Source organism: Megalops cyprinoides, chromosome 24 (genome assembly GCF_013368585.1).
Source record: "Megalops cyprinoides isolate fMegCyp1 chromosome 24, fMegCyp1.pri, whole genome shotgun sequence".
NCBI classification, from domain to species: domain Eukaryota; kingdom Metazoa; phylum Chordata; class Actinopteri; order Elopiformes; family Megalopidae; genus Megalops; species Megalops cyprinoides.
Window position 1 is genome coordinate 11,397,276 of NC_050606.1, and position 23,004 is coordinate 11,420,279.

General features: G+C 42.9%; 1 protein-coding gene across 2 annotated transcripts in view; it reads left to right on the forward strand.

Annotated features, from left to right (window-relative positions):
- Positions 1–23,004, forward strand: part of agap3 (ArfGAP with GTPase domain, ankyrin repeat and PH domain 3) — a 231,853-nt gene that overhangs the window by 161,833 nt on the left and 47,016 nt on the right. For both annotated transcript variants that reach the window (XM_036519422.1, XM_036519423.1), the window contains exons 9-11: positions 670–753; positions 9,806–9,910; positions 14,069–14,240. In XM_036519422.1, coding sequence (XP_036375315.1) covers positions 670–753; positions 9,806–9,910; positions 14,069–14,240 — 361 coding nt within the window. The remainder of the gene's footprint in view (positions 1–669; positions 754–9,805; positions 9,911–14,068; positions 14,241–23,004) is intronic.

Genomic DNA, 23,004 nt, shown 5'->3' on the forward strand with positions numbered 1-23,004 from the left:
CTTGTTTTGCACAATTTGCAAAGCCGACTGTTCTTTGCTGTGATTTTGCTCGTTTCTGTCCTTCTTTTAGGTACTCGGAAGCTTGTAGCAGTGAAATATTGTGAAGAAAAGTAACTGCCTGTTCATTTTATTTTCTCTCTTCTTTAACGGTTACCCTCTTCCTTCCCTTTGCACTTTAGAAAGGACATGTCTGTGTATCTATGCAAAATGGCGCGCAAAGCTGGGTTTTCTTGGGTTTGCCACTGAGGCGGACTGCCCCGCTCTTGTCTGAAGGGGGGTGAAGGTTACAGTCATGACTGTGTGGGGTAGTTTTGTCCAAATGTGTGTTGGGATGGTGTTCAGTGTCTGTTTCTTGTAAATTGTTCTTTTTAATTTTTCTTATTTTTAAATGCTGCACGTCAGTGTACTGTTTGTTTTGCCGTTTTGCTCGTTTATTTCAAGCTTTTTTGATTTTTTTTCCTCATTTGCGATGTTTAATTTTAATCCCCTCCCTCCCTCTCCTACCCCCCACCCCTCCCTCCCCACAACACCCACCTCTAACAACTCCCTCACCCAAGTCAAAGCACATATACACACACTCCCCGACCCCACCCCACCCAACCCTCACCTCCCCCTTATGCCTTCAATGGTGTGTTCCAGTGACCAATTGACTCTCTTGTTTTCTTGCAGTCTCGGAAAGCCAGTGAACAGGCAAAGAGCATTGACTGTAAAACAGACAGCATAGGCAGTGGAAGGGCCATACCAATTAAACAGGTGAGTGCTTTTCAGTCTCCTTGTTTTACTTGAGTCTTGACTGTCACTTTTGCACTGACAGGTAAGTAGCTGACCCATTGTCATGGCCTGAAAATGTATGACCCTCTTTCAATTGATTGCAGTTATGTTTAATTATTGTTTGTAGTAGAGACACTGGTGTTATTTAGGGCAACATAGGTGTTGAAAAACCTAATTCTTAGTGTTGTAGTGTGTGCTCTAGTAAATTACCGTTATGTGTAAATAAGTGAACATTTACAGTGTTAGGTGTCATGTTTTACACTCATAATGGAAAAAAAAATTCTCCAGTGCTATAAGGTGCAGTTACAGACTTCCACCAACAGATGGCCACATTGTTTTTCACCCCAGAAGAAAAAGTTCCCTCTAGTTCTCAAAGTTGTAGTTACAGTTTTGTACCAGCAGAGGGAAACATTGTATTTCTGAAGGCAAGAAAAAGGTAGGTTTTTAGTTGCCGTCTCAGTTATGGCCTAAGTTAAAAACATCGGAGACATACGAGGAAAACTAGTTTGGCTTGACTTCGTACAGCAGATTCCACTCAATAAATGTTAGTGAAACAGTACTCGTGTAATCACATCACAATAGAACACTCCATAACAACTGTACTAGAGAATGTTTAAATTGTATACTTATTTAACTTTAATTTAATTTTCCTAAACATATTTGCAGAATTTTTTTTTTTTTGTAAATTGGTTCAGTATAAGTCAAATTGCTCAAATTGTCACCAGAAATTTGCAGATTGAAATGACTTGAATCGCAGCCACTAGATGGCGATACAACACAAATTCAAGAATAACAGTGACGTTTTCTTCACCATCAATGAAGCCAACGGGTTGTCTGCCTGTAAGTGGACTAGTGTGGTAATAATGACGAGTAAGGATGATAATTCAGTGAGATATACTGCATTTTTTTTTATTTCACAGCATTTGAAGAAATATTAAACTTGCAGAAAATTTTGTTTCCAACTCAAAATTGCTGATTGAATAAACTAAAAAAAAAAAAATACTGTTATCTGAATTAGTCCTTTCTACTGCTTACATTATACAGGAGCACTTCCTTAAGCGATGAAGTACTTGTGCAGTGCTTTTCCTTAAGAAAATGAGATTTTAAAATGAGGCACCCTAAAGAAAATGAGTAATGTGTATATCATCTTGCAGTTTATTCATGTTGTTTCGATGCCTACAGGGACATCCGAGCATCAGAACACGCTATTGTGAAAATGTTGTTTGTGCTCGACACTGATGGCAAAATGAGGCAGTCATCATTACTGTGATTGTCTGGTTACATTAGGAGTGTCTGTCTGCCTGTGGCTGTAGACTACATTTTGTGGTCCTTAAATGGAATCCTCTACACTCTGTCTTAGTGTACTCAACCATATCTATAAGTATTCAACTTTAACTCTTACTGTACAGTATTTGGCCAATACTGTATCACACACTCCACTTCACTTGTATGCACAGCACTCAACCTGTATATTTATCGTACAGGAATTAGCTTGTTGTTTGTCATGTATTACTCAGCTGGTGCTGCGTCTTACCTCACTCAGTCTATTGTACAGGGCATGGTGGAAAAAAATATGTCAATTGAAACTCTTACAATTTCCTTAATTTTGACATAAGTTTACCTTATTGTAAGTCACTGTTGAATCAAATCATGGGTGATGTCTGAAAAATGTCATTGCCTAAAAAACTATTTGTAAAATTCAGCCCTTCAGATCAGGGGTACCCCAGAAATGAATGAGAGCTGAGGGCTTGGTTCCTCTGCTAAAATATTTTATTATGTATTATTTACATTATATAAATCATTTATATATCTTTTCTGGTATAATATAGGAATGCAGGTGTGTACACCAAATCAGTATAATAAATTTAAATATAAAGTAGAAAACCATTTTCTGTTTTTGTACAAGACTCTTTCAGTTGTATAATATATTTTCAAAAATCATTTTTCATGTAGTTAATTTATTGCAAATTTCAAACAACAAATATTTTGTAATTTATCAGCTGACATGAATTGCTTCGAAAAGGTTCTGCCAGGAACACTTGAAAGTAAGATGATGGCGTGCTCTCTTTTTGACGTGGCAGCAGCTGGAGGCATCAATGCCGTTGAATACACATACATGTGTTAACATGCGTGTCATTGCTCTCCATTGCACCCTGGGATCCTCACAGAAAACTTAGCATTGGGTGATTCAGCACTCTTTGTGCGTGTGTGTGTGTATGTGTGTGTGTGTGTGTGTGTATGCGTGTGTGTGTGTGTGTGTTAGCGCAGATGCAGAGAAAGCGCATAGCCACGCGGGCTGCCCTCATCTGTATCTGTCCCTGTCGCAGTGTTTGCCTAATCTGGCCAGACCCCATGCCTTCGCAGCTTTAACTCCTCCAAGCTTAAAAGGTCACCGCCAGTGCAGTGTAACGGGAAACCCCTCTTGCCTTTGAATGCGCGGAGGGCTGATCTATTTAACATCAATTTACCCAGAGGATTAAACATGCATTCGGATAATCTTCACCAGGCGAGTGAAAATTCCCCCCCATCGGCGGCCAGGTTTAAAACCAACGTTGCTGGCAGGAGAGGTGACGCAGAGGTCGTTCTCCTGAAGTCTTTATCATTGAAATCCTCAAGCCCCAAACACACCAAAGTTCCCCCCATTCTTCTCCATTTAATTATGTGCCTTGGTTCAAAGGCCACTTCCCCCTAGTATCATTTGAGCTTTAGATAGTAGGAGGAGGTACAGTAGGAGCTCGGAGAGATAAGGGCCACTGAAATCCAATTAGGAGAGGTGGACGGCGGGGGGAGGGGGGGGGGGTGCATTGAAAGGCCTGATTGCCCAGTCAAATGCACAATCACCAAGATCAAAGGGCTGGTGTGAGTATAATTACCCCCCACTGGGCAAATTACTGCCCCCCGTCCCCCCCTTTCTGTAAAAATGGTAAGTAAGGACAACAATGCTCTTGCCTCTGAAGAGCAGTCGACACAAAGCTGTTGGGGCCGACACCCCTCCGGCCCCCCTGTCCCTGCCCCACTTCTCAGCTCAGCCCTGCCGGTCTAAGAGGGCCCGCCCGTCACTCAGCAGCGGTGACGGGACACAGGTTTACCCGCCCGCCCTCACAATGAGGAGGCAACGTCTCACTGCTGAATACGCCGGCAGGTCTCCGCACTGACACCACCTGTCACGTGTCACGGCCACATCTGTGCACTCGCGCGGTGACACGATTCATGGATTGTGTCATGGAACAGCCTGCACCAGAGACTGATTCTGAGACATATTTATGGCTGTTTCTGTTCGGGGGGGGGGGGGGGGGGTAGTTAACATGCATTTAATGAACAAACATCTTTAAATAACACTGTAAAAAGGCATTTAATGTGTGACTACAGTGTAGGAAAGCATTTAACATGGCATATGTCAAAGCTGAGGCATATTCAATGCTGGATATGACCAGTAGAAAGGTATACTCCATAATATCAACATATCTCCATAATATCCCAGTTTAACAGTCAAAGTTGAGACCAAATAAATATGCAGTGGCTCTGAGATGAAAAACACTCATACTAAAGGATAATGCAAAAGCAAAAACTTGTGGCCCAGAAGTGTAAAATGTGAATTTAAAAGACTTCTTATTACACGATTGTGTCATACTGATCTGAGTATTAATGAATTTCACATTTACATTAACATTTATTCATTTGGCAGATGCTTTTATCCAAAGCGACTTGACTTTTTGGCATAGCTGGCATCTGTTGATTGAAGAGTGGGAGCCCACCTGCTTTTTTGCATGGTAGTTTTTTACATTAATTTTCAGGTGTAGTCAACATTAGGTAATAAAGCAGAATTATGACATTTCAGCTTGGTTAATTAACAAGGTGGGTGATGTCTGCGACATATTCATATAACCAGATGTCAGCTGTGCCAAAAGTTTGATTCTTGGCTCAGTGTAAGACAATTCCATAATGATTAGTCTTGTGCTTGTGTTTTCCACTTTGGGGCCACAAGTTCTTGTTTTTGTGGGTTTTTTTTTCTTTTTGTATTTGTGTTTTGCACCTCAGAGTGACTATACAAACTTGCAATTCAGACCTTAAGGACACAAGATGTGAAGACATTTTATAGAGGTAGTATGTACACAGGACAGTAGCCATTTAGTACCACGTGACTGAAATGTACAAACTTATTTGCAACCAGCACAGAAGCAAATGGATAGATGTGAGGCATGCATGAGAAGGAACAAGAAAGTTGTTTTACCAAATCATGGCCATGGTAATATTACTGTCCTTCAAGGACATGCCTCCAGCATTTAACCCATTCATCACACGCCTGTTTGTGATGGTAAAGCATACTGCCGTGTTGTTTACCTCATCGCTGGGTGCAAAATCAACCCCACAGAGCTGTCCCTTCACCCCAGGGAACAGGCTGGTGCTTTAAGGAGCCAGTGGAATAAGTAGCAGGGCTGATCAGTGGACATCTTTGCCTATTGGTTTACATCCAGGTGAAGTATTGGTTCCACGCCTGAGTTTGATTGCTGTGTTTGATTGTAATGAACCTGATGGAATGGAATCGACTACAGCACATGAAATGAAGCCTCAGGCTGCTCCACTCACGTGCACCAGTTTACCTGGTGATTATCATGAACAGGTGGCAGTGTAGCATAGTGGTTAAGGAGCAGGACTTGTAACCGAAAGGTTGCTGGTTCAATCCCCACTGGGACACTGTTGCTGTACCCTTGGGCAAGGTACTGAACCCACAGTTGCCTCAGTAAATATCCAGCTGTATAAATGGATAACATTGTAAAGAACTATAACCTATGTAAGTCGCTTTGGATAAAAGCGTCTGCCAAATGAATAAATGTAAATGTAAATGTAAAATTAAATGGAAACCTGAAATAAACTTGTGTTCTGTAAAATGGAATTGTTACCGTATTTGAAAATGAACCCCAGTAACCATATAGGCTTTGATGCAGCCACCTCACACACCAAGGAGATGGCCCACACAGTGTTTGGTACATCAAACCCAGCATTTCCCTTGGCTTTCGTTTTCCCACTGAACAGCGCTACGTGCAAGGATAGGTGGCCTATGACTACACAGCTGTGCATCGGAACACACAGGCTGCTGTTTGTAGAACACTGCTAGTATATTGTCAGTACCAGTGTTTGGCTTCATCTACGTTTAATTTGACTTTGATCTTATTTCCATACTTTCAATTCAAGGCACTCCGTCTGCTTTGGGAAATGTGTCTTTAGCTCACTCATACTGTAGGTGCTCTCAAGTACAAGGTGGGGGAAAAATACAGTGAAATGTGGAAAATGACAGAATCACATTTATTCATTCAATGATCCCTGTATTTAATATCTAGCTGTGTGTGAGTGTGTGTGTGTGTGAGAGAGAGAGAGAGAGAGTGAAAACAGCCTCTGACAGAGTGATTGGTTGCACTATGAGCAAAGCGCAAGCCATCCTGTAGTTGGATATTGACTTGCGGAGAGGGAAACTTCGCTGGCAGATACACACTGTGGCCCTTTTGGATTCAGCCCTGGCTTTTGTAATCTCTCAGCTGTACAACATGACAGCATGTCAGTACTGACATGCAGTCATGGCAGAAATTGTCCTGCTAAAATGTAAGGTTCCAGGAAAGCACAAGGAGCGTGGCGTAGCAAATGCCACTCACTTATTTCATCATAACAACAAATATATTACACTACATTACATCATTTAGCAGATACTCTCATACAGAGCGACTTTTAGCAGAAGAAATATGTCATTAGAAATTCCAATTACTTTTATCCTTTATATCAAAATAAAATACTGAATAAGAAAAAAGCAAACATTTCATAAAATAAATGTCCTACAAATTTAAGTTCTCTTGTTGGCTCTCCCTTGTCTTGTATCCAACATTACCTCCACCACTAATTAACAGTGGCCATTTTCACTGGAGAAAATACATTAAAGTAGAGAAATGAACAGAATGTAAGTTGCACATAAGTTTAGTATAAGTCTTTTTTAAAGCTAAATGTGTGACTGCTGTTTAAATTTACTTCATATAGCTTGCTACCTAGATCATTTTGGTCTGACAAATGTAATTTACTTTATTTCCTGTAATTATACTGTTTAAAAGGGTCAGAGTTTTTTTGTGTTGTTTTGTATTTGTTTTGATAGGGAGTGTTGGTTAAGTAGCCACTGGTTGTCATCTGGCTGAGAAACCAGCTGGTGTCTGTGATTTTCTGTGATTGTTGTATTATCAGCATCATCGACAAGGGTAATTTTCTTAGGAACATAATCATTTATTGACAGCATGTTTCTCATTCAGTTGTAATACACATTTATGTGTGTACCTTTTCAATGCTTGTTCCTGTGATGGGCAGTTAGAAAACCTCTTATGCACAGCATCAGTTTAATGTAATAAATACAGGATGGCTGGAGTGAGAGGCTTTTGGAAAGCTGAAACAATTATCTTACTAGCATCTATCAGACAAAAGAGAGGTCGTATCAAAAAGGCTAATTAGACTTCATCAACTAACATTAGCGTGTGATTCAGGAATGAAACCATGGTTATTAAATAGTTAACATTCCTAAATGCTATGAAGTTATTTAAATATCTTAAGGATCTTTATTATAAAGGAAATGGTCTTTTCAATGGAATTTTTAATATTGGTTATACTATTTAGAGACAATGAATACACTTAGATTTTATTGTAGCAAGTTGGTTTGAGAGAGAAAAAGTTTCACATAATAATTCCAAGAATTCTAAACAGACTGACACAGACTGTCATATTCTTGATCTTTCAAATTAAGACAAACCAATTGATCATGTTGCTGAATTTGTTTAATTTAGTAGCGTTATTGCACAATTTTGCTAGTTCCTGCTTGATTAGAGTCTGTGGGAATTCTTTTTTATTCTGTTTTTTTTTTCTCTTTTGAATCAATACTGATGCATCTGTTGGCACTACAAATTAGTAGATGTCTCCTTTGATATCAGTTTGAATTGCTTCCTGGTTAAAAATCCTGACCTTGAAAACACAGACTTTATTCGTAATAGAAACTTAACATCTGGATATTTCTTACAATTTATTTTTGTACAGTATTTGGCTTTAACGTTTCGTATGAAACATGGACACTTTAGACAAACATATTCATTTAATGTAAATAAATGTATTTTATGTAAACCCATTATGTAATGGGTTTATGTATTTTAAGCTTTTTAATCTCGTAGTCTTGTCTGTATATGCTAAAAAAGTATGGCTGGGGAATTCGAAACTTCTTTTGATTTGCACACGTCTGCTTTGAATTTAGAGCTGTAAATAAGGGTGCGGTCCAATTCGGCAGGACCCGGAAGTCCAGCAGGGTCTGATTAGGGTGATTTTCGGCGTGCAGCCAGGAGGACGGGGTCGCCAAGGGTCAGCCCCTGATGTGTTAATAAGGATTAATCCCCTCCAGGAAGGGCCGGGCAATGAGGAACATCTCACCCCTCCTGCCCAACAAGACTGGAAAAGCACAAAAATCCCCCCTAATCCCCTAAATATCCCCCCTCCACACCCCCTACTACCTCTCCACTTCACTCGGGGACCAGGCTCTCTGTCTGCCCACTTCCAGGCGAGAGGCCGTATTGTTTACAGTGGGATTACCCAGCAGATAAGGGGATAATCTCAACATCTGAGAGGGCCTGGGAGATAGGGAGGAGAGGAGGGGCTGCCGTAGTTCAGGAGGCCGTAGATGCCAGCAAGCAGGAAGTGCTCCTATAGGGTCACCCCCGGCATTGGCTTGGGTACCTGAAGCCAAACATTTACGTGGTGATTGGTTATGAATAGGACTTGGATAGATCAGCTGCTCTGTCAGGGCTCTTGCAACCGCAGCTACATTGAGAAATTAGACTCCACAAAAGTATACATGTGGTGACCTGAGTAATCACGGTGATTGTTAAATACGAGTGGCTTACATTTATGTGTGTTGCGCGTGCAGTCTACGTGTCAGTGTCTCGTTGTCATCTCTGAACATCAGTGAAAAGCCACTCCGTCATAACAGTCGGGCCACTGTAATAATTCACTGTGAGTTCAGAGAGGATAGTCTGTTCGTCTGGCTCGTAACCCCTCTCCATCATTTTACGCTGAGTTTCGCTAATCGTTTCCATGCAGTTGCACGAATAACCAAGCTGCAACGGTGGACCGATGATGACAGCACTGTTAACTGCGTGCGATGGGACTAAAAAGCCTGTTTGGCACCAGCAAAAACTGCTGGGCTTGGCAAACTGCGGTGTTCTGTCAGTCAACACCAAAGCCACTGGGATAAAGGAAATGTCACTGATTTTAGCGGGCTGTGTGCTGTGAGGCTAGCAATTTAACTCTCAGAACCTCCACATTTAAATCAATCTGTGACATTTGTTCTGTTCAAACATGTATTCATATATTCCTAGATATAGGTGTGTGATACTGTAACTATAGCTATATCTTTTAATAACTTCATAGTTACCAGAGGTAGCTGTATGCTTCATCACTTTTAATGAGGATTAATGCAAAACACAACTAGCACGTGGTTGTTAAAAAAAGCAACCAGTGGTTGAGAATATTCAAGCAAAATGCCTTCATTTGAAAATGTACAGGGTTATGCTGCCCAGGGCATAGGAACATTGATGATTCACGGAGCCAAACCAGGATTGGTGGAATTGTCCACTTTCTTCAGAGCGGGGCGGTAGAGGACAAAGTGTTTCTGTGGCCCTGCCATGTCCCATCCGGATTGTTCCGATCCATACCAAGTCTCCGTCTGCCCTCGAGGTCTGCCCTCCAGTACTTTATGTCTCTTTTACTTAGTGTTCAAGCCTCTAAGTGCAAGAGACGTTCAGTGAGCGCATTCAGTGTGAAGAACATCACAAAGTTATATTAGCCTTCAGACATCCTTACTGTGGCCTGTGGTGGTCATACTTGATTTGTTACTTGTACAGTGAGGTTGTACTTGAGAGAGTTAATCTTTGCTCAAGGGGGTTGACTGCGGTGTCCACACTATGACCTCAACCAACCCTCATTTACCTGTCACTTTCTCTCTTTTTCTCTTTCTCTCTTTCAGGGCATCCTGCTGAAAAGAAGTGGGAAGTCCCTGAACAAGGAGTGGAAGAAGAAGTACGTCACTCTGTGTGACAACGGCCTCCTCACATACCACCCCAGCCTGCATGTGAGTCTCTCCGTATTACCTTATTGACTGTGCCAACCCTTTTGTGACCCTAACCCAGCTAAGTCATACAACGTACAGACTGCTTTTCATTCCAGTACACTAGTATCCATTCAGTACATACTACATCTTTAAAATTGGGAAATAAAATCCCGGGAGGTGTTTGGTTGGACATTTGTTGTTCATTAAATTCCTCAAATTTGAATTATTTTGCAAGAGAGTAGATTAATTTCAAGCTTAAAATGAGTTTGTGTTCTTTAAAAAACAATCTCTACAGCTTCCATTTCAGCAGGGGTATATATATGTGGCACATGCGTGAGCTATGCTTGTCAGAGTTGTTGCATTCACAAAGGGTATATTTCTCCTGGATAGCTGGAATAAGCATTCCATTCATGTCAAACCTCACAAGAATGTAAAGATGTTAACCTGCATCTTCTGCCAGCTTTACTAACTCATAACCTAGCATGGCTGAAGTTGGAATTTGATATTTCAAAGCTGTGAATTCTCTCATTAGTTAAAGACACCGGGGTTAATTGAGTCCAGTGGAAAGAGGCTTTATGCGTAGGATTTATGAACTGGTTTTATGGCCCGCGAACAGGCAGCCAGAGGGCCCGGCCTCTTGCCCGCCGCTGCGTGGTAATGGCGGTGCGACTCGGCGGGCCCGTGGAGGCCCGACGCCATGCTGGCTTGTATTTATTATGGCGCTCGCCGCACGGTGGCAGCGACCGGCCTGCCTCGGACATCCATCTCTGTCACGTCCCCACTGCGGCGCTAATGCCTCTTAAACACTCCGCTGCCGCACGACAGCACCCCCGCCTGCCGCGGACTCCCCGCCTGCTCCCTCTCCCCTCCGTCTCTCTCTCCCCCTCACTTCCTCTCCTTCTTTCTTCATCCCTCTCTCTCTCCCTCTCCTACTCAGTCTCTCTCTCTCCCTCTCGTTTTGTCTCTCCCTCTCTTTCCTTCTTCTTCTGTTTCTTGTCTCTCCCTCACTCGTTCTCTCCCTCTCTGTTTCTTTATACCTCTCTCCCTCTCCCTCTCTGTCTACCTGTCTCCACCACTCTTTCTCTCCCTCTCTCCCTCCCTCTCTGTTTCTTTATACCTCTCTCCCTCTCCCTCTCTGTCTACCTGTCTCTACCACTCTTTCTCTCCCTCTCGGTCCTTTGCTCTACCCCCCCCCCTCCAAGATTCAAGATTTGAAATTGCGCTTTATTGCCAGTACAATACTGCCAAATCACAGTTACAAATGGGCAATGTACAGGTGTGATACAGTAAACAAAATTATGTAAGTGCTCATACAGTAGTAGTGCAATGGTTCTAAGTACAACAAAGAAGCATATTGAGCTAAATAGGAAGAAATGCTGTATTAATTCAGTTGCGAAAGCAAAAATTAAAGAAAAGAAAAGAATAAAAACAAACATCACATAAGGAACGTAGAAATATCAGTGATGTTGCTTTGGGACTGTCTCTCTCTCTCTTACTTTTTTTTTTGCTCTTCTTTTCTCCTCTCTTTCTCTCAATCTCCCTCACTGCATACGTCCCTCCTGTCTCCCTCCTGCTCTCTCCTCTCTCTCATGATCTCTCACACTCTAGTCGCTACCCCCCCCCTTCCCTCCCTCCGTCTCTCTGTCACTCTCAATGTGGCCCCTCGTCTCTCTCCCTCTGCATTCTGTCTCTCCCCACTTTCCCCCCGCCTCCGAAGGGGGAAGGATGTACAGTTTAATCACCCTCCGCTCCGAGTCCCCACGCTAATGTGCTCTTTTAAAGACGCTAATATGGACATTTGTGCTGTAATGACTATCTCCCATGGCCTGCTGTTGCCGGGGCTTTTAATGAATTGGTCAATAGCTTTTTCGGCCTCTGTTTTAGAGGGAGCGCTGGAAGTGCTGCATCCTGCTGACTGGACATTATCGTCAGCGGCATGCGCTAACAGACCAGACAAACATGCCTCTCCCACTGTATAAACTTCAAGTGCGCTGTGCGTGGTGATCGGGGGGGGGCGTTGGCACTGACTGGGCCCCAGTTCTGGTGTTATTAGCAGCTGCAGTACAATGTCAGTCCAGGACTGAGATCAGTCTAAGCTGTCAGCCTCGTAGGTCGTGTGTCTCATCCCTGAAGTTTTTCCGGAAGACGCGTAGTTCTCCATCCCCGTCCTTTAAATCCAGTCATTAGGAACTCTAATAGGGACGGCGCAATTTGCCGCAGCGCTGCTTCCAAGCTGCATCTCCCAGGGGCCGCGTTCGCGTAAGTGTCTTCGAGGAAGAGAGCACTTTCGTCTCATCGTGCAAATTCCGCCTAATTAGAAATACCTTTGGTGAGTGGAGAGTTTCCCCGCTAAAGGCCTGTTCCCTTGAAAATGAGCCGTAGTTTCGCGTGCAATTATCTTCGGCGTGTAACTCAAGTAATTGGAACTTGAAATACATTTTGAAGTTTTATAACCCCCAAAAAATCTAAACGTATTTGGAAACGAACCTCAACTAATGTATTAATGTGAATGTAGCAAGTCAATGGCTGATTTGTATTTGTTTGGTACGTCCAGCTGTACACTTACCCCGGGTTGAAATTTGTCACAGATCAGCCCCTAGTGCCTTTCAAGAGCCTGCTGGAACCTGCTCTGCACATAAAAAAAGCTGAACTGAAAACTGTGTTGACAATGGCATCTGATAAGGAGAGACAAAAGATGTTGATAATTGCACGAACGGTTGTGCGTTGGCATTGTGTGCACGATGTCAGCCGTGCAGAGCTCGTTACCTCTGTTTCTCTGCAATACCTCCCCAGCCCATCTAGTGCACTCAGGCCCAGTAGAGGGGGGCTGCCAGCTCGAATCCGCTGAACACGGCAGTACAGCCGGCTGTTGCCGGCTCTTCGCTATGTGTCAGTTCCCCTTCTGAGCGGAGGGTGGGGGGTGAGGGGGGGTGAGAGAGAGAGAGAGAGGGAGAGAGAGAGAGAGATTCCTTTTCATTTCGCAGTCAGCCGAGCCACACAATCCCCTTCTGTTAATTCTATCTGCTACATCAATTAAATTGTTTGTAGAAACTAATTGAATGTGGCTTAATCACACATCTTAATAGCTTTCCACGCTCCGAACTGGCTGTTAATTCCAGCAATAAAATGAAATGAGAGCGCTCACTGGGTAATTAGCGAGGAGGCTTGCGAAGAAATTAGGGCTTTATGGTGTGTAATAAAAGGAGAGGAGATGGAGGGGGATTCGACGGCCGAGCTTTCCCCACTCGCTTTCTGCTGATCGCAGTGATTTCCGCCCTCACCCACTCACTCACTCAAAGTGGCCAAATCCATTTGTTTCCTGACTCTTTGGCCTCAACGAAATGGCCAGGTCCGGGGCAAATGGGACCGCGCGGACGCATTAGGGGCGATGTTTCCGCCTGTCCTGCCCGACCGCCGGGGCGCGGATGAGGTTAAATACTGGCACGTCTCTCTCTGCGACCCGCTCGATGTCTTCATACGATTTTCAAACGCGTGGAATCATGTTCTCGCACGTCCATATTCAGCTCTGTTTATTCACAATTTCCCCATTATGTTTATTGTCTAATGGTATAATGACGAGTTTGTACTCTCAGCGCTGAAAATAACTTCATCAAAGCACTTCATAGTTTCGCTGCAATGCAGAGTCACTCCTAATGCTCTGATTGCCATTAGTGTACACAAGTCTGCGAAGTTTGCAAGGTGGATCCATGGAATGAGCTGACTGAATCGTCTTGGCAAGTACTTAACGAAGGAGGGGATGACACACTACAACATCATGAAACTGTAGCCTTTTATAAGCTTCAGGTATCAGTAGCATCACTACCACTGTGGAAGGGAATTAAGCCATGAAACATTAAGCTCTGATAGCTGTGGATTAACAGTGGATCTTAAAAACATTCCGTTGCAGTAAACAAACAAACATTTAGCTAAATCCGAATCTAAGGCTGATTCTTCATGTCTTGCACTACAGAAACGAACAAATACACAAATGTAAAATACCCGTGTACAGTTAAGTACTAGAAACATAATAGATCCAATGAGTGATCGTATTAAAGAGAACCTTATGTAAATGTAAGAACCTCTAGGTGAGTGTCCCAGTTTCTAGCAATTTTATACTGTTGTGAGGTTGACCGCGTGTGTGTATGTGTGTGTGTGTGTGTGTGCATTTGTGGTTTCCAGGATTACATGCAGAATGTTCACGGGAAAGAGATCGACCTTCTGAGGACCACGGTCAAGGTCCCGGGCAAGAGGCCTCCTCGAGCAGTCGCCACCATTGCCCCCACAGCCAGCCCCAAAACCAATGGCTTGACCAAGGACCGCAGCACCCTTCAGCTTGGGACCGGCACCGCAGGTAAGAGGCCATAAAGCACAACACTCTCGCTAGCTTTTACTGGGTCAGGCGCTAAATCAAACCTCACAGGTTTCCAGAAATATCAAAACTTTACCCTTGATCTTTCAACGTATCTGTTAATATCCCCAGTCGCTATACTGACAGAACTAGGCGTTTTAAACAGGTGTGATATTTACAAAGTTCATGAAGGTTAATTACAAATTCTCTTTTAACATAGAAAGGCTATGGCAAGTGGTTGGTAAGAAGTGATATAAAGTGGGCGGAATTAAGGAAGAATATTAAGGGAGGAAGTTGTAATTGTGTTCACTGATGTGTACATAGGAGTCACTTGGAAAAATATGGGCTCAAAATCACACAGGGAGAATAAACTCTAAAGGATAAATACCAGTGAGTATGCAAATGTATTCCATGTTATACCACGCACTGCTTGTAGAATGATAGAATAATGCTAATATTTCATAGACATTCCAAAAACGAATACTTAGGAGCTTATGAAATTAGCCAGTGCTTTCCGGTGCTCATACAACAGTTACATTCACATTAGAACAGATTTCATAAAATCATAAATTTAAGATTTAAGAGAAAAAGATACACTCAAGTCAAGGTGCCGGCAAAGTTAGCTCACTCCATCCAGTATGATTGCATTGTGATTATGCTGATTTACGTAAGTGCTGAATACATAAAATGCATGTTTTTTAATAGTGATATGCAGAAGCCTCTTAGAGCGCTCACATACATATATCAAGTATCACCTTGATTTATCAGAACTGGCAATTCATTTAAGGTTGTTTTTATTCATTTTCAGAAACTGGAGAATGTAACCTCTAATGTCTGGAGGAGAAAAACAAGTGTCTTGTCAGATTTTAAAGGCATTCATTAATATAGGCAATGCACACTGTGTTATCTTTGTAAAGTACATTTTGGTCCAGGCTCAGTTTAAGAGAAAAAAATCACCCCCACATCAGGCTTTCTGCCAGGTACATGATATTGAATGCTGGGATACAGTGATTTAAGCATTGAAGTTTTAGAAAATGAAACTCAAGGGAAGAATTTAGTCTGATATACACGTTATATTTGTGGCACACCAAGCAACCACTTAACCCGACCAGCCAAACGTGTGGGTTGTTTCAGAGAACAACTCTTGCTGCTCTGGAACCATTCATCAAAGGTACAGAGTCAATTACAACAGCAAATGTCTAATGCTCTCAGGTCACTGTCACTGTCACCCATGAGGCCCATTGCCCTGTACTTTGTGGAGGCCTTAGATTTATGAGACTGTCGTGTCTTTGAATTCCATGGTATATGTGCAGATCACACTGTGGTTTGAAAGCTAGTGGAGAAAGCTAGCATACCTCCCTTCAAAAGGTGGTGTTACATTCAAAGGCTGGGCTGTGCATCTCTGTCTGAAACACCCCCTTTGCCACCCAGTGAGAGTGACACTCTGACTGATGACACACAGTTTAAGGTGTCAGTCAGAGAGTGGTCTTTTTTCGCTGGCACAGTGGATACTTAAACTGTGATAGTTACAACTAGATTGAATGCATACAGCCAAATAAAGCGCAACTTAAATAAAACATTAGTGTCAGTGAGGGGTTCTGGAAGTTTGCGCGTTTCCACACTGACGCTGGTCTTCTTCAGGTACAAGAAAACTGTAGCACACATCACACTGATAACTTTGGAATTCGGTGGCAGTACAGTCTGGACCCCGATGTGAACAGTAATAATCAACAACATGAAGTAAACATTCGCACTTCGGCATTATCCTCGGAACATAGCCGAAGATAGCTGCAAGTGTGAAGACACTCTGGAGTGCAGTGGTCAGCCAGATGGCATATTCTTTTCGGCTCATTTTAATCTCAAACAGGGGCACTTCTGGGGAAATAAAGGAGATCAAGGGAACCATCAAGCACAGTGGGACGGCCTTACAGTTCTATCTAAGTGCACAACTGCAGATCTCAAAAAATATTGTTCGCTTGGCACTGATTCGAATCTGTGTTTTTGTTTTCTTTCTTTTCTTTCTTCGTGACTTTATTGTATGACCTCCTCACCCAACAGTAATATTCTGAGATATCGGAGAGAAGTATAGAAGCGAACAGTGTAGAGTAGAGTTGAGTAGAATAGAGCTGAATAATGTGGAGTTGAATATCATACAATAGAGTAGAGTTGAGTAGTTGAATAGAATACAGTAAAGTTGAGTAGAATAGTATAGAATAGAATAGATCTTACTGTCGTCTGGCCAGATTCTTTCAAGGTTACCTGGTCACCCGGACAAAAGGAGCAGGTTGTGTGTTCTCTGCAGTTACAGTGGTTTTCTCGTCTCTGCCATAAAAATAGATCTATGTTTGTCCTGCTGGGCCACAGGAGAGAAGATCAGTGAGCAGGGAAGATGAGAGCTGGCTGTGGGGGTAGGGATTAAGAGTAATTAACACAAATTAGGGACGGGGGTGCCATGTGGCCTACATGGTGGCAGCCAGAGAAGTTGAGTGTTCCCTCAACTTCAGCCTGCACACTCGGTGCTCGGTCATTTCTGGGTAATTACAGGCACGCCGGTCAGAAAGGCAATGACTGGCATTCATTTGTGATTGTGACCGCCCGGTACTGAGCCAGTTAAGGCGACATGAGACCTTACGAGCAGGTCTAAGCGGTGGGCCCGGCCTTTTGCGGCTCACCTCACTGAATCACGTCCTGACAGCACCCCAACACCCCCCCCCCCATCCCACTCCCACCCCCACGGTGGACCAGGCCTGATCTGTACTGGACCAGGTCCAACTCCGGCGGCCCCGCTAAAGAGGTTAATTAGCCAAAAGGAGAGCAGAAGACGGGGAGATATTACACGAGGGGGGCGGGGATGGCGTTCCAGCCCACAAACAATTAACCTTCAGGAGATCGTGGAGGAGAGGCACCGCAATCCACAGGAGGGAGGCGCGGATCACGGGAACGGGGGAAGTGTGTTAAAGGCGAGCCCAAAAATAGAGGCCCACTGATTGAGTGTTTTTTATTGTATTGTTTCATCAAACTGGGTTTACTCTCTTAACAGTACCAGTCTCTCCGGCTGTGTTTGTGTTCATCTTAATATTTTTCCTCTTTTTTAGTGTTTGCCTTTTCTGTGACGTCATACTCTTTACATATTCAGCATTGCATATAGTGAAGTTAACATTAAAGGAGGTTTAAAAACTGAACAAATAATGGCTTGTGTTTCTCCCTGCTCCGATATGGTTTAAGTAGCAAGTTAAACACTGAGAGAACGCTTTTTCGGTGTGGTTTTCAAGACCCCTCTTTCACATTACAAACCAATCTGCACAGAAAATGGTGTTAATCTCCGCACAAGAGAAAAGGTTACAAATCACAGCATGCCTCCTTTGAGTGGAGCGCCTACACTTGATTATGCAATCTGATTTTGATTTCATTAGGCATGCAATTGATGAAACGAACAAAGGGGTAATTTTTCATTCACGGAAGGTGAAGCGGGGCCCTGTCTTTTTCTTGGGTAATTCATTCACTTCCTGGATCTCGAGACCCTTTTTATGAACAGTGGGGAGAGCACTCCGAGAAGGAGAGAGAGGAGAGAGAGACGGGGGGAAAGTGGAGAAGAAAGATGAAATGAATAGGTGTTGAAGAATGTGAGCAGGAGAGGGAGAGAAACGGTTGGTCTGTGCGATCCCCGATTTAACTCCTCCACCAAGCACAGGGCCCCACATGTTTTCAATATTATTATCCTGTTAACGCGCATTCGGTTGTGTCACCGGTGGCAGATACATTATATCAAAGTATTAAGAACCCCCCCCCATCGCTTTTGATCAGTGACATGCGCTGTAGCGGTAAGCACGCGCGTGTGTGTGTGCGTGTGTGGTGCTCTGTGATGCACAATCTCCGTCTGCAGCTTGCTTTACCGCGGTACGCAGGCAGCCGACACCCTGACCCTGGCTCGCCGCTGCCGTCTCCGTGATTACTACGCCGCTGACGGCGCTCGGAGAGAAAGAGAGAGCGGAGCAGGCCCCCGATGGCTCGTGGCGGTGTTGGGGGGGGGGGGGGGGTGTATTACATGGCCTTAGCGCAGATGATCTGTTCCCACATTAGCATTAATGCTTCATTATCCCCTACTTGTACATAATGGCACCAACTCCACCGAGAGGTCAGACCGCGCCGCGGCTCATCAGCCTCTGACGGGAGCCAGGAAAGAGGGAACGGCCCCCCTGCTAATCCGCCGCCGACGCCGCCTCCCCACCCTCCCTCTCCACTTCCACTCCACTCCGCCAGGGAAAGAGGCACCTACCCCCGCACCCCCCCCCCCGCACAAACACCCTCACTGCTCCAGACCCCTTTAGGGCCCATTTCTGCTTGTGTGTCCTTTCATTTTGATGTAAACACTGCGTGTGTGCTAACCTGCTTGGTTAGTATTTTTTTTGTACTTTAGTGTTTTTTGTTTCAGAGTCTGGGGGGACAGGTTGGGGGGGGGGGGTTTCTTAGCTGTTGTGGTTACATTGGCGATGGATACGGGTCTCCCCTTCTCCGTGATCACAGAACACGCGGCATCGTTGTCGAAATCAAAAGGAGCTGTTAACACGACTCTCTCCGAGGCCTGCGTTCCTAATTGCTCCAGGTGTTCCTCTCCTAGTTTAATTTGTAACATCTTTGTTTGTTTAATTATGATCCCAACCTGATTGACGAGATCGCAGCATTGATACAGCGGAGCTGTGTCATTCCTCTTCCGCGTTAAAGCTTGAGTTGCGCCGTAGATCAATTAGTGAATTAATTGTTAATTTGCGGGAAGATCGCATTGCCACGAATCCGATACTGCTGTCTTGACTGCACAAGTCACTACTGTGACACCGGGGGTGGTTGGAATGTAACGGTGTGTGTTTTAAGTTTAGAATAAGTGTGAAATATTACTCTGTGTTTTACAAAATGGCACCACGGATGATCAGATGGCTCATGTCATGCACTTAAATGTATTTATTGCGCGTGTTCTTCGCCTTGCCCTGGTCCTGTTGCTTCAGTGGCTAACATCCCTGCAATCGATAGAAGTGGCATAGTTAAAGCTGACACGCAGGCAGGCAGCGCTCCGCTGATGTTAACAGCTGATCATTTCACCCCCTTGTAATTACATTATCTGCTCTTTTATGCAGGATTGTTCTCCGGGGACTAATTGATGGATCCATGTTTAATTCATTAATCATTAGCATCAAATCTGCCGATTAGGGATCGGAGATGATTGCAGGATTTCAGATGTAACCCTAGCTTGTCTTTTTTTTTTTGTTGTTTGTTATTTTGTTTTCTTTGTTTTTTTTTTTTCATAGAAATGGAGCAAAGGACGACAGATTGTCAGCTTTGTCGGAAATCATATATTCTTTTTTTACTTAGTTTGGGATAGTTTTTATTTCTCCTTGCAGACTAAACAATGAAATGCATGATAAGACATGCCATAGGGTCAAAAACACTTTTAAACAGGCTTCTCTTAGGTGCATTCTTTCCTTCTAAGTACATTGGGACAGCTCTAAAGATTCACTAAACATTGAATCTTTCTAAACTATGAATTCACCACTAACTTACAGTCTGAGGTTCCAGGCACCAGGTTTGAGAATATAAATGGGATGTACTTGCAGATGTGGTGCTACTCCCACTGAGCATACTTTTTCAGGGTCATTGTGTGCTTCACCATCTGACCAGTCACATGTCAGGGTAAACCTGTCCCGCTTCCTTTTTGGATCGTAGCTTGGACAAGTGCAATAGCATTTTACATGTAAAAACATACCTCGCTTTGGTAGTACAAACAAGAATATAGATAATTAATTTGTCAATGCACATGAATATTTCATGAATATCTGAGACAGTGCACAGCATATGCTTAATTTATTATTGCAGCTTTTAATCATTGACAAGGTTCGAAAGGTCAGCACAGTTTTTTAAAATTAGAAATTTGTATACACAGAAAATGTATATTTTATTAAACATCATATAATGTATGTATAAACTGTTGCAGTTGCAATGGCTAATTAGTAATTCACTCCTGACTGAAAATACTTTGCCACTTTAAAAAAAAATCTAAGTGAATTTAAGATACTGAATCAACAAAAACCGAATGAACAAGAATTTTCTCCGGAAAATCAAGTAATGTAACCGTTGATGCTAATTTACATCAGTAAAATTCACTTTCTAATTTATGTTGATTTGTTCATTTTACAGCAGTGAATTAGGTTCTGCTCAAAAAAATGCCAAAAACTTACCCATCATGATGTTGCAAAATGATCAAAGAATTGTATTTTTTTTTACTTCACTCAGATCATCAGCAATACCGTTTTGCGTAAGGACTGTTGCGGAGATGGGGGGGTTGTGTGGTGTGGTGATTGCTGTATTTTGAATTCCTTCACAGTTGCGCAGCTCTGTGAAATAGCTTTCAAAAATGTCACTTTGGTAATATAAAAATTGGTGCTATTGCCTTTTAATTTATTTTCCTGTTGAAGGTGTATTATGAATGACTTGAGCATGGCTTATTCTCATTCGCCGCACACGGGCCGTGCAGGTACTGTAATGCATACGCGTTGCATGAAAAAGAAGCCTGCAGAACTTGCCATTTGAGTTCGGCCTAATTGAGTGAGTGGCTTTTCTTGGGAGTGGTATTAATGCCGATCGTGTTTGTATTTTGGCCATACTGAGTTTCAGAGCTGGTGTGAAGGAGGAGATCATGACGGACCTGGAAAAAAAAGATTATTGCAATGATTGAAATTATGCTTGTGCATTTTGTCACATTTGTGAGAAACAAGATAAACATTAACAAAGCAGAAAGGCTATCCAACATATAATTTGATTTTTTTTCTTGGTTTGCGTTGAGATTAAGATATTGTATTGTATTGATTATTTAGGCAAAGTTAATGAACTTTGTTTTCTTGTGAAATTAGAGTTCTCCAAAAATTATTTACCCTGGGTAAATATAGACACAATGAATAATATAGGAAGGCAATTGCATTTCTGAGTTTGTGTGAAGGTGTCCATTTATTTTTTTGTTTATTTTATGTTTATAAAAAGCTTTGAAGAGTTTTTCCTCAATTCTGTCCTTTGTCCCAATCATTCCTCTATAAACTTGTTTTCTGTAAGCTTTAGAAATGACTTTCTCCCCCCCTTGTATATAACCCCTCCCCCTCCTGGTTGATGGGGCGGGGCAGGAGGTCTCTGATTGGGCAAGTGCTCTCTCAGCATGGCTCCACAGCCCCCCTCCTCCCTCCCGTGCTGTGAGAGAGCGCCTCCCCCAATGGGAGTGAAAGATTAATTTTCCCGGGCCCAACAGGATAATTACTGATACTAATTAGACGTAATTATGTGAATTTGATACACTTATTACTCCTGGCAGTGGGGAGGAGGTATTATATTAACAAGACCAGGCACCGCTTAGTTACCCGGTTATTTTATATATTGTGCAGTATTTTAAGTGTTGTCATTATTTCAGTTGGAAATTGATTTTGAAGTGTTTTCGAAAGTAATGAGGTAAAATGAATCCTTACTTCAGCAAGTCGGGCATAGTTTAGATTACTGTTTCCTAACTTGAATTTAATGTTTCTGTGTTTTTTTTTTTTTTTTTTTATGAGTCCGTCCAAAATGTGGTCTCCTGCACTCCTGTGACACTTGATCTTTTGTGCCTTATCGATGGGGATAAATAATACAGAATAAGGCCGCAGTACAATTAATACCAAAATAAATACTATTAAATCTTGGAGTGCATCCAGCAGGAATTATCGTTAATTACTCTCCTTTGTTACAAAGGGGGCTATTATAACACAGCCTGAGGAGAGGAGCTGCCTGTTTGAACTAGAGATTAACATTTACGCAAATGCAGTTTTATATCTGTTAATACTGATACTGATCTGCGATTGACACTGAACTAAATCTTTTTTTTTTTCTCAGTGTGATTATGTACTTGAATGAATTAGCTGACTGTTCTGGTTCTGGATTAGTTCTGTTCAGCACTTTGTCCTCGCATCAGTACTCCAATGAGGTGTCTCTACAACACCCCTCTGTCCATATATGCTCATTGTTGACTGCTGGGTAGGAGGAGATGCAATTCACTATGGTTATAACTGTAATCATGGGTGCTTCATTGTATCCTTATAGCACAATGAATTACACACAGTCAACATTTGTAGCATCCACTCATCAAAACACATAGCTGTATGCTGCAGGTGTGGACATCAGTGCTGCTTCAGGCTCAGGCCTGGGAATGATAGCATTTTCCCAGCATTCTGCTTTTTGATCGCTAGTATGCTGGGCCATACTTGGAAATGGCTGGTCCTTGAACATGTTCAGTGTTAATGTGCAGTGAAGACAGTGGGTCATTGGCCGTGGTTAGTGCCCTTGTGTCTGGAGTTTTGTGGTTTAAAGTAACAGTGTTAAGTTGGAACTAAAATATATGTTAAGTGTAAATGTTAAATCGAAGTTGTATTTCATTGAACATACCAGGCAGCCATAGGTACACCCATATGTTGGATATTTTTGATCTTTTTTTTTAGCCTGTAATATTCATTTTTTCCTGAGACCCCTGAAGGGTTTTTAATGCATCATTTGTTTGTACTTGTACAACCAGAGTCACATTTTTTATGCGTTTTCCAGCTAGACGTGGTGTCTGTTCAGCCTGGGTTAGCGGTGCATTTGAGGAAGAGGGGGACGTGTTTGATGTGTTTCGGAGGAGACTAGACTCCCCCTGCCGCAGGAGAGAGGGGGCTCCACGTGGCGGAACACGGCCCATGAATTAATAAAGACAGGCGGGGTGGGGGGT